The following is an 11,387-nucleotide window of genomic DNA, read 5'->3' on the forward strand; positions in this document are numbered from 1 at the left end:
CATTCCTCTCATAGCACTGCAGTGACACATCACACTACTGGAACTACATTAGGTAAGACCAGTGTAAAAAATAGGGGAATTGCAGCTGCACTCCACCCACAACGTTCATGTGTCACATAGAAACCAAGTGTTATCATCAAAGATGAAGAATGACAAATAAAACTGAAAGTATAACAGGAATCAGAAGGGCTTCATTTTCCTTCAGTCATAACATCCAGCTGCTTCTCAGTAGAAGAAGAGATGTTCCCACCAGTTTGAGGATGTGTAAATGGTGTTTATATGTAATATATACAAAACATGAGATAACTTTCATTCACATCCTGGCAAATACACTAAACTAAAACTAAGTGGTGTTTCTTCTCAACAAAAACATTCCTCCTTAATCGCTGTTTCTCTCTCTGACACTCACACGTTTAAATATTTGACTTCTTTATCCACACATAGCCTCCCACTCACTTTCCAGCTCTCAGACCAGCTAAAGCAGCTCGTCAGAAACACTAGATGTGGTTTCGCTCACTTCACTATGAGTCAGATACACACCTGACACACCTGCTGTGATACAGTCTATAAGTAAGAGGAAGGTTGGTGGCTAAACCCACCTACCTGCACACAAACACAAACACCACGCATGCTGTAGTGCTGTAAAATCCAACACACACGCTCACACACACACACACACACGCACACGCACACGCACACCCAGGATCTCTTGCGGGCGTCACCGGGAGGAGGCGGGGTGCTGCTGAGCGGGGAGAAGGTCCACAGAGCCGGGCATGTTCCAACATATCCAGGCAGACCAGCCTACCAACATCCACGGCGCGCTGTCATTACGGATGACTTGGACTTACTCACAGGCTGTGTGAGAGTTTTGGGTTGTTGTTCCTAATGTCACAGCTCAAATCGACATGTTTACCTGAGAGAGTCTGAGCGCGCTGGTCATACATGATACGTTTATTTATTAATGGGTTCATCTTGAGACGCACCCCAGCGCAAGACTTTCTAAGTTCTGGCTCTGTCTGAAGACTTTTGGCCATGTCTCTCCCGGCCAAAGTGATGAGAGACGGGTTGTTGGAGAAGCGCAGCAGCGGGCTCCTCCAGCTGTGGAAGAAGAAGCGCTGCCTGCTCACCGAGGACGGGCTGCGCCTGCACAACTGCAAAGGCGGCGGCGGCGGTGGGGATGCTCCGGGCTCCGCGTGGAGCTCCAAAGCCAAGGAGCTGCGCTTTGAGCGCATGGCCACCGTGGACTGTGTGGAGTACAAGCGAGGGCTGGTGTACTTCACCGTGGTCATGGCCACGGGGAAGGAAATTGACTTTCGGTGTCCGCAGGAAGGGACGGCGTGGAACGCGGAGATTGCTCTGGCACTGGTGCGCTACAAAAACCTGCAGGCCGTTCAGACCGGGAGGAACCGACACCTCCCCTCGGCACACCTGGGTAGCACCGGGGAGGATGAGGAGCTCTGACTCGAAGGAAGGTGAAACTTATCGTTCAGTCAAAGCTTTTTGTAAAGCACCTTTATGCGATAAAGTAAGACAGAGAAAAAAGAGATGCAAGATTAACAACAGTACAATTTAAATATAAGCCAAGATAATATTAAAGATAATAAAGGTTAAGGAGGTGAGACAATTAATAGTTAAATATAAATATACTAAGACAAATGAATAAAATAATGACAGTGAAATACTTGAATCCAAAGCCAGAGAAATGGGGCTGTCATCAAAATGTAGAAAGAGACGAGTCCTATATTTAAAATGACATTAATTTTAGCTTATTCTTATTATTTTGGCATATAATGTGGCATCACGTCCTTAAAGCTGGTTTATCTTGGAGTTTCTTCCACTGACACTGACAAACCCAAGACTGAACCCCAAGACAACACATCAGCTCAAACCTTCACGGTGTAAATCTCATAAATTCACTATTTACCGTCAGCGACACAAAGGTCTCTTGCTTCAATGCTGTGATTAGCTGAAACAAGCTGGTGCAGCGACTTGTGATGCAGTGGACATTCAGTCTATTAGCGACGAGGTGCCACATGGCTGAAAGGCCTCACGGGAAGTTCATGCAGAGGTTATTTACAAGCACCACTTCAGTGTTTAGGTGTTCCAGTGTGGACTCAAGAGCCGGGTCAGTGTTTTCTGCCTCTACTGCACCACAGTCCTCTTAGGACACAAACCCACTCTCACTTGAGGACATAATTATGTTGCAATGTGAGCCTCCAAAATAACATCTGCCTGCCTCTCCCTCACTGGGCAGCCGAGTATTTTTAAACACACACACACTAACACACACATACAAACAGCTTTCTCTTGCTGTGTGTATTTAACAAAGTGAAGACAACTGAATATTAGGGGTAATTGAAGTGTCCCACGTGTCCGTCCAGCTTTTTAAGACTTAGGACACTATTAATGCCGTCATATGGCAGCAGTTCTGTTTCCTGAATCTGATCACTGAAATCTGAAATGTTCATGAACTGAGTCTGTGAGTCTGAACTATGAGCTCACAGTTCAGGAATCCACAGTGATGCTTCCTTAAGGGAGCTGCAGGAGCTAAGTGCCCAAATTAACTTAGTATCTGTGGTAACAGAGTAACATAATTCACACCGTTATCTGCGTCAGCATCCAGTCCATCGAGGAACAAATCAATACTAAAAATTCTGCCTTTCTTTCCTCCAGCCTTGAGCGAACAAATCAAGAGTGGAGCTGGGGAGACGACGCCAAATCCATCGGCTTGAATCTGTGGTGCAAAGCATGATGGGATGTACACAACAGCCATCACTGAATCTGGACTCGAGGACTGAAAACAAGTATTTCAGACACTCCTCTTGTCTTCCTGTATATGAGCTTATCCAAGCACGTGGATCTGATATACTGTAAAGCTGGATTATATATGTTTTCTTTTCTTTTTGAGAAGATCTCGTTGCATGAGGTCGATGTGCAAATGGCCACATAAGGAAAATATGGCATTATCTGGACAGAAACTACAGAGCTGGCACGCTGTTAACCCGCTGTGCCTTGATGTTTCGAAAATGTCTCCTATTTACTGATGACCTCTGCTTGTTGTTTCCAAAACTGAACATGAAGAATAATTTGCTCCTATTCGTTGCACATTGTACACGACATATATTCTATATTTGCTGAAGCTTTGTACAGTATTACACTCTTAAATAGATAAAATACATTTTTACAATAAACTTTAAATGCTGGCATATGTCACTTGAGTTTCTGTTTTTAAACAATGCCTCACTTTTCCACACTGGAACACGTAACGTCTCTCAGAGCTAAACAGTCAGCTACAATTCATTTTAGGTTGAGAACATTAATTGCTAAGCTCATCTGTTTTTGTTTGCGGTGTAACCTTGCTGTTATACCCTCTGGAAAATAAGAGTCTGGTTTGCTCATGTGTGTTTGCGTGTGTTCAGAAGTCAGGACACCTTTTGTTCTGAGCGGTGCCGTGGACTAATGAGAAACAGAGTGAGCCTGAGGCATGTGCACACAAACATCCACCCACACATGCTCACGTACAGGAGCTTGCATGTACGCCCAGCAGAAAATTCAGCAAGGTCTCAGCATCAGCAGACTTTTATTAGCGAGGCCTACCATGTATTGTTCATTCAAGCCTGTGCTGTGTTGTGCTGTTTGTTTGGAGAATATAGCAGCCTGTGTGTGTGTGTGTGTGGGGAGCTCAGTGCAGGTCATGGATAAAGAGTTGATTGTCTAGTGACTTCTCTCCTTACTGTGGAAAACCCCAAAGCTAGCCACACCGCATGAGTCAGCAGGGACACAGTGGCAAAACAAAGAGTGGAGACACCTAGTGATGGATTTTTGTACTAAACAGAACACTACATGTGGAGGAGATCCAGCAGTGGTTATGTGCCATACATCCTTAAAATCCAGTCCCTCAGAGTGTCTGTGCTGACACTGGACTGTGGAATGCCTTGTCTAAACATCATAACCTCTGTCCAGGAATCTGTCAATAGTTCACCTGCAATTTTATAAAACAAATCTCGGAACATGGGTCAAAATGGTTTTATTTGGCTTTAATGTTATAGCAGTGTTTGCCAGTGTTAATAGAAAGAGAAAGCACGTGGGTGCATATATACTTTGTGCTCTCTCCCTCCCTCTCTCTCTCTCTCTCTCTGTACCTTCTGCAGGTGTCCCTGGTCCTGGAGCTGTATATCGCTGATGTGCAGTTACTGGTCCCACCAACCTGCAGTGTCTATTTGTTGTTTATTGTTGCTGTTCTTTTCTCTCTGCTCTATCCACTCACCCCAACCGGTCGAGGCAGATGGCCGCCCAGACTGAGCCCGGTTCTGCTGGAGGTTGTTTCTTCCATTAAAGGGAGTTTTTCCTCTCCACTGTCGCCAAGTGCTGCTCATAAGGGAATTGTTGGGTTTTTAGTTTTTGTAAAGTGCCTTGAGATGACTGAGTTGTGATTTGGCGCTATACAAATAAAACTGAAATGAAGTGAATGGAATTAAATATATGTTTGACCAGGTATCAATATTCCCCTTCAGAAAGTTTTACAAGTGACATTTTTCTTCTCAGGCTTCAGCAAATAGAGTCGCTGCCTGCAGTGTGAGTGTTCACCACTAGAGGTCTGTCTCACTCCTCATAAGGGGAGAGAACTTCTTTGTACACTTGATTTTGTTGCTGATCATGAAAACATAAAACTGGACGTGAAGCAGAATAAAACAAAATATTCCCTTAGTGAAAATCATGACTGTAAACGACTGCAAACCCATAGTTAAAGGTGTAATCATAACATAAAGTGCTTGTATCCAGCGTCTCAGTATTATGGTCCAGTACAATTTAGGTCACTTAAGCCTTCCAGGTAGAAACTCTCCCAGGGTACAAAGAGCCCCCACAGGCTTCATCACTACAGCTTTATTTATTGGCAGATGTTAGTCAAAGCTGCTTTTATTTTACAGGTTAATTCAAATCTTTGCTTCTCAAATTAGTTTTTTTGTTTGTTAAACATGAGAATTTGGTATGTTTCTCAAATCATTACAGTTTTATAGGTGTTTTCTGTCTATCAGAAAACACTTTACACACACACTATAAGAAAGCATTAATAACCTTAATGTAGTATTTCTTATCTGTCAGTCAATGTGGGAGTAAAAGTAGGTGTCAGTCCTGTGTTTTGCATGTTGATGTTTGGACCATCTGTTTTCTTTCATTTGGGTTAAGTCCTGAGTTTTCATGTTTTTTGTCAAGAGGGTTTATCTGATACTATAAGGGGAAAAGTCCCAAGGGAGGCCCCTGCAGGTCTGTGCAGCAGCCTGATCTGCCCTTTGGGGTCTGGGTGTGGTAAACAACAATCAGAGTCTATAGAAATTTAAGCAGCCCTATGAGGCTGCACTTAGGCACAGCAATGCTTTGAAATAAATGCTAATGTGAGAATGCTAACATGCTCATAAGATAACCCACACATACAGGTTTATTATGTTAACCGTTTAACATGTTAGCATGCTAATATTTGCAAATTAGCAGTTAGCACAAAGCATGGGAACATCATTAATTTACAGATATCTGATTATGAAGACACTTTCCCCCCAGCACTTCTAACTTTAACATTCTTCTCTCATTTTAATTTAGTTTCCTTCACTCACCGGCTTCTGAGCACCATACGTAAAAACACCTGCCTGTAATTCATCATCTGAGTTTCCTTCATCCTCCTGTGTCATGCAAGGCCAAAACTCCAGACTCTAACTGCAGAACTCTGATTTATATTGATTCTGCAAGAGACAGATGGACAGGGCAAGATTAGGCCGTAAGAGAGAAGGGGAAGACTAATAATAGCCTCCACTAACGAATCAGAAAGAGAGAGTGAGACAATGGGGGGTGCAGTTAAATAGAGGGATACCAAATCACTGGCCTCATCTTGGATTTGGTCATTCAGCCTCTGCTCTTGTGGATTTTTCTCTCTCCTGCTTCTGACACTGGTAAGGTCCCATCAAAAAATGGTGTGATGTTCTTGATTCTGTGGGTTCACACTTACACAAAATCCATGGCTAACAAGTTGAACATATAAATGAAATATGTTCAACTTTTGATTTATTGTAAATTTGTAATTGTAGACTTAAAGGAAGTTTTTAAGCTATTCTGGATGTAAGGGTCAACATGGATAAACAGATAATGCATTAGTGCTGATTCTAAGTCTTTGAGGTAGATCAGGGTTTATTATATAATGTCAATGCAGTAAACAGGGACATTAATAGAGAGGTAACGAGTCTATAAAGTGTTTTCATGTATTTTGTTAGTAGCCTGGTTTCATCCTTGTGCCTGTATCTTCATCTAAATGATTTAACTGCTTTATCCTGAACACTCTGCAGGATGATCAACTCTAGTAACACAGTCAGCTGAAATTTGTAGCCAAAGCAGCTCTCAAATGGCTGACGTAAACTTTCCAAAGCACAGTGGGCTGATTTCTGCATTGCCAAGTTGGCTGCACCACAGAGGCGCATAAGCATCCATGAGCTGCTGGCGGTAAATCCCTGATCCAGGCTGGGCACCCCAGTCCACAAACCCCCTCCACAGTTGTCTCTGGTCTATTTGGGGAGACAGACCACTCTGAATTCCTTTCCCTGAGATAATCCTGAGTAGAAAGATGAGGATGAGAGACTGGAGAGATGGATGAGGGATGGCTATCAGTCAGGAATTTTCCTAATCCGCTGGAGCAGCTTGTAACACTGACACGATGTGTCATTCTCAACTCAAACCAACTAGTAAAAAGGGCGAGCAGGGTTGAGATAAGGTGAGACAGAGAAGGAATGAGGGCTGTAAATCACTTGCTTATTTAAGGGCAGAAGGGCCTGAGACTGGGGGGGCAAGATAAGGTGAACACAAAGTGTAAACAAAGCTGCAGGGAAGAGATGCCAAGAGAATGACTGTCATCTCATTACACGTTTCATGATATTCTGTAGAACTTTACCAAACTAAGTGATGTCTGAGGATCGCTTTGAAAAACAGGCACATAGATTTCTAAAAAGACATGCTGCTGTTTTTCTAAAGTCAAATTTGGATTCATTGAGACTGCGTTCCCTGTTATGGATACAAGCTGCAGAATTTTCAAAACCTCAATAATCTTAATGCCAAACACAAAGATTGATTTAAGGTTTGCACATCCCTGGAAGATGAACTCTGGTACCGGTTCATAATTATATTTAGTTCAACCATTTACCATTACTTTAGATGTTACCTAGGTTGAGTATTTCAGCCACTAATTTAATTGCAGGAATCCAATTCAACCATTTGTCCTTTGCATTTTATTCCAATAGGTTATTCATTGCTTTTAGCTACTTGGGCCTGTTGTAGCCATTGATCCTGTTTAGTTAACAACTTAACTAAATTATTTGAGGGGTTTGTTTCTTTCTTTTTTTTAAAACAAGAAATATTTCTGTTTTAAATGTTTAAACTGTGTATCCATAGTTTGAGTTAACTGGTCCAGATTTTCTGTGGTTTTACACACTTGCCAGTGCAGAAATGGGTATTGAGGTTTTGCAGATGACTCAGTATGTGGAAACATTTATTTTAATTAAATTCAAATAGCTATTTTTCCTACATGCTTATAGATGAAACATGCTTGTAAACCAGTCTCCAAGGATGGTTTCTGGAAAATCCTGCACTGATAATGCAAAAAAGATTTGTTTCAGAAAGTAGGACACAGACTTCTAAACTACAACAAACAAATGTCAGGACTTTCCTCCAGCAGGAGGGTAAAGGTCAGTGTGTAGAGATTTGTATGATAGGCCTGCGAACATCTTACATACATTCAAATGGACTCCACATTCTGGAGAAGCGTGGAAAGATGATCTGCCCCACCAAAAGCTGAGGAGCAAACCTTGACAACTGTTCAGTGTGTGTGTGTGTGTGTGTGTGTGTGTGTGTGTGTATTTGCTTCTAATCTCTTCTGTCTCTCCTCCAGTGAAATCTCATCAGCAGGATGCCTGAGCATGGGTGAGTGATTAGGTCTTGTATTCTTAATATAGACTATTTACTCATTCACACACAGACACACAAACACAAAAACAAATATTTCTGAGCTTTGTGGACACTTCTTCTCAAAGTCCTATCCATCTTTCTTTCACAGGCAAGAGGTAAGACCAGCTGACCATGTTTGTTATCAAAAATATTACACAGAAAAGTTTCAGATGATATTTTTTCAGATGGAATAATTTTGGTGATTGCCTGATTTATGTTCTCCATCTAGAGAAAACCAAAGATCTCAGCTTCAAGGAAGCTGATGCTCAAGGTAAAAGAGATTAGCAGCCTAATGATTCTGCCAAACGTGTAATGTAATGCATGTAGTTAACCAAAAGAGAGCAGTAGACAAATAACAACCAATTAAGGTCCAACATCTGTGCTGCAGTAATGTTTAACTTTGCATATAAAAACTGTAAACCTTATGTGCGTTGCTAAGAACATCCTGTACTACAGGATCAAATGATATGTCACTTCATATTTGTGCAGAGTCTGATGGTGGCAAAAGCCAAGGAGGAACTGGACCAGGAGGTTCTGGTTAAAGAGAAGGAGAAACAGAAATATCTGGCAGAGAAAGCTCCTGCTCTAAACATCAGCGGCCTGAGCCTCGCACAGTTAAAGGTAACTCAAATTTCCCATGTTCTTCACTGCACTCCCCAGAAAACTGTTAAAGAAGTTTCATTTAGCATACACTGTCTATAGGTCAACCCTGGTCCTCAAAAGCTGGTGGTTGGCTGAAGCAGCTAACCAGCAGTGGGTAGGACAGGAGGGTATATGATATAATGGGATATGAAACCACAGTTTTTTTTCATTAAAAACCCAATAAACCTTTATCATAGCTCATTCGTAGAAAAAGCTTCTAAGGATGATGTTCTACAGACAGAAACTTAAAGTTACTCTAGAAAACTGCTAACTCTGTGCTTCCAAAATCCTAATCTACATGCAGTATGTTCAAATTAGCATGTTTGTTTATGTTCAGGACCTCTGCACGGAGCTCCATGCCAAGATAGATGTGGCTGATGAAGAGCGCTATGACATTGAAGCCAAAGTCATGCTCAGCACACGTGAGGTATGTATAGTGAGTAAGGAGCCCACTGCCCTGTGCTCCTGTGCTGCAGACAGATCTGATAACGTGAATTAAAGCGACACCATCTAAGTCTTACTTTTAGGGCGTAGCAGAAATGTTACCTTGAGAAAATCCTGCAGCACCTTCAGTAAATGTCTCTTACGGCTCAGATTCAAGACCTGAACATTAAGGTGTTGGACCTCAGGGGGAAATTCAAGAGGCCTAATCTACGACGTGTCCGTGTGTCTGCTGACGCCATCCTCCGCTCGCTGCTGGGCTCCAAGCACAAAGTCTCCATGGACCTTCGAGCAAACCTCAAGTCTGTCAAGAAAGAGGACACTGAGAAGGTCTGTGCCGTAGGAGCAAAGCACACAGAGCAAACACACACATGCAACACATGTGCATATAGCACACAATCAACACAGGCGCCTTCCTCAGGCCAAGTGTGCACAGTAGGTTCTGTGAGGTTTCAGGTAAAGGCATGACATCAACGCTTAACGTGCAATGGAACACCTGAAGAGTGTGTTTATGTGTGTGGGAAAGGTTTGTTGGAGACACTGAGCAATAGGTCAATGCAGGGTGGCGACCATGGGTGTGTGGGAGGAGGCACAGTACACGAGACAATGATACCATTGTACACAGAAGAGTAGCTTTTGTGACTGGTTCCGCTCGCTGGTCAGTGTGTGTGTGTGTGTGTGTGTGTGTGTGTGTGTGTGTGTGTGTGTGCGTGTACACATTAGCTGGCCTTGGTGTGTCTGAGTGCATTACATGCTGTAAACCAGTTATACTAGTATGATTATGCAGTATTGTTGGAGGGGATTCCCGGGTGACGACGTTGGTCTCAAAGGCTTAGACACAACAGTAACGATAATAAGAACTTCCGAACCTGCTTTATTTTAAAGTCTCCTTAAAAAGATTTGTCAAAGTGTTACGTATAGTCTTTTAAACCATCTTTTTCTTCTCTCTGTCCATTTACTGTATCTGCAGAAGAGACCAGCAGAAGACAGTGACTGGAGGAAGAACGTGGAGGCCATGTCAGGGATGGAGGGAAGGAAGAAGATGTTCGATGCCGCCAAGGGCCCTGCCCAGTGAACACAGCTGGGGGGCCCCAGTGTCACGGGAGTTTTGTTTTGTAACTTCTCTATTTCCGTGTCACGCTGGCATCCTTGGGTATGCTCCTGTCATGGAGGTGAGAAGATGTCCAAAGACTCGTGAAAGGCTTTTCTCTTTTTTGCTTATCATTGATAAGGTGTTAACACAGTGACTATATTTATGCAGTGATTTCTGTATTTCTATTATAACTGATATTGCAGCTAAACCCCAGAAAAAGCTTATATTTGTACAGAGATGTCAAGAGCACAGCTTGTATCAGTGTGCCTAAGGATATTATTGTAACATGATGTGTGCCAAAATAAACTGAATCTTTGAGATTCTTAGTTGGGGTAAACTATAAACGTGGCCTGATTGTGAACGTAATAAAATTATATAAACTTCTGGATCACAGTCCTTTGTAATCCTGGTTATTTTTAAAGATCTTTCCATGTTTGTAAGGTATAAAAATAATTTACTAAAATTAATATACAACTATTCCCATCAGCCACAGATGTTCTTTTTTAGTGATAATCAGTAAATATTAGTATGTTAAGTTGCTAAATTAAGATGAACACATTTAACTTGTAATCTGATCTTTATCTCAGTAACGAGTATTGACAAAAGCAGTGGACTTAAACTACTAACAGATACTATTCTAATGTTTTGTGTCTTCATTTAACACACCCATTAAACAGCCATAGTCCTGGTGGAAACATTAAGTCAACCCTCAGATTTAAAAACTGGTCGGACGTCCTTTGGCAGCATAACCTCAGACAAGCACTTCTAGTTGCTGTGGATAAGATACTGAGGAGGATTTTTGGCCCAGTCTGCTTCAGAACTGCTTCAGCTCAGCCATATTTTTAGGATGTCTGTTATAAACAGCTCTCTTGAGGTCACTGCACAGCATCTCAATGAGCTTACAGCCTGGGTTCTGCCTGGCCCACTCCAGAAGCTGGATTTTCTTTGTAGGAAATTCTGCAGTAGATTTTCTTCTACGTTTTGCGTCATCGTCTTGCTGCCACTGCTTCTAAAAGCCACGCAGACATTTTCCTGTAGGAAACTGTGATAAACTCAGTTCATTTTCCTATCAGTGATGGCAAACTGTCCATGCAGCAAAGCAGCTCAGATTATGATCCTTCCACCATCAAACTTCAGTGTTAGGGTGGTGTTCTCACGTTGGGATGCAGTGCTATTTTTACACCAACATATTACTCTGCATGTTCTTCCCATACAATTCAACCATAGATCC

At 42.3% G+C, this 11,387-nt stretch overlaps 2 protein-coding genes across 2 annotated transcripts; both read left to right on the forward strand.

The window, feature by feature from the left end:
• The first annotated feature begins 662 nt into the window (after positions 1 to 662).
• phlda3 (pleckstrin homology-like domain, family A, member 3) lies at positions 663 to 3,206 on the forward strand. The gene is made up of 2 exons (XM_026332403.1): positions 663 to 1,472; positions 2,674 to 3,206. Exon 1 carries the CDS (start codon positions 1,033 to 1,035, stop codon positions 1,459 to 1,461), a length of 429 nt encoding a protein of 142 aa, XP_026188188.1. The 5' UTR covers positions 663 to 1,032; the 3' UTR covers positions 1,462 to 1,472; positions 2,674 to 3,206.
• Positions 3,207 to 5,831: 2,625 nt separating this feature from the next.
• On the forward strand, positions 5,832 to 10,474 carry tnni1a (troponin I type 1a (skeletal, slow)). Its single transcript, XM_026332401.2, has 8 exons — positions 5,832 to 5,942; positions 7,925 to 7,956; positions 8,090 to 8,096; positions 8,210 to 8,251; positions 8,470 to 8,601; positions 8,960 to 9,049; positions 9,217 to 9,393; positions 10,034 to 10,474. Exons 2-8 carry the CDS (start codon positions 7,943 to 7,945, stop codon positions 10,136 to 10,138), a joined length of 567 nt encoding a protein of 188 aa, XP_026188186.1. The 5' UTR covers positions 5,832 to 5,942; positions 7,925 to 7,942; the 3' UTR covers positions 10,139 to 10,474.
• Positions 10,475 to 11,387: the final 913 nt, after the last annotated feature.

The sequence above is a fragment of the Mastacembelus armatus genome, chromosome 7 (assembly GCF_900324485.2).
Source record: "Mastacembelus armatus chromosome 7, fMasArm1.2, whole genome shotgun sequence".
Classification (NCBI taxonomy): domain Eukaryota; kingdom Metazoa; phylum Chordata; class Actinopteri; order Synbranchiformes; family Mastacembelidae; genus Mastacembelus; species Mastacembelus armatus.

What these genes read in the sequence shown, in the direction of transcription:
- tnni1a (XM_026332401.2), top strand. An exon ending in TGAGCCTCGCACAGTTAAAG is followed by an intron (nt 8,602 to 8,959) that starts GTAACTCAAATT and finishes GTTTATGTTCAG; the next exon opens with GACCTCTGCACGGAGCTCCA. An exon ending in TCATGCTCAGCACACGTGAG is followed by an intron (nt 9,050 to 9,216) that starts GTATGTATAGTG and finishes CTTACGGCTCAG; the next exon opens with ATTCAAGACCTGAACATTAA.
- phlda3 (XM_026332403.1), top strand. Translation starts at nt 1,033, where the DNA reads ATGTCTCTCCCGGCCAAAGTGATGAGAGACGGGTTGTTGGAGAAGCGC.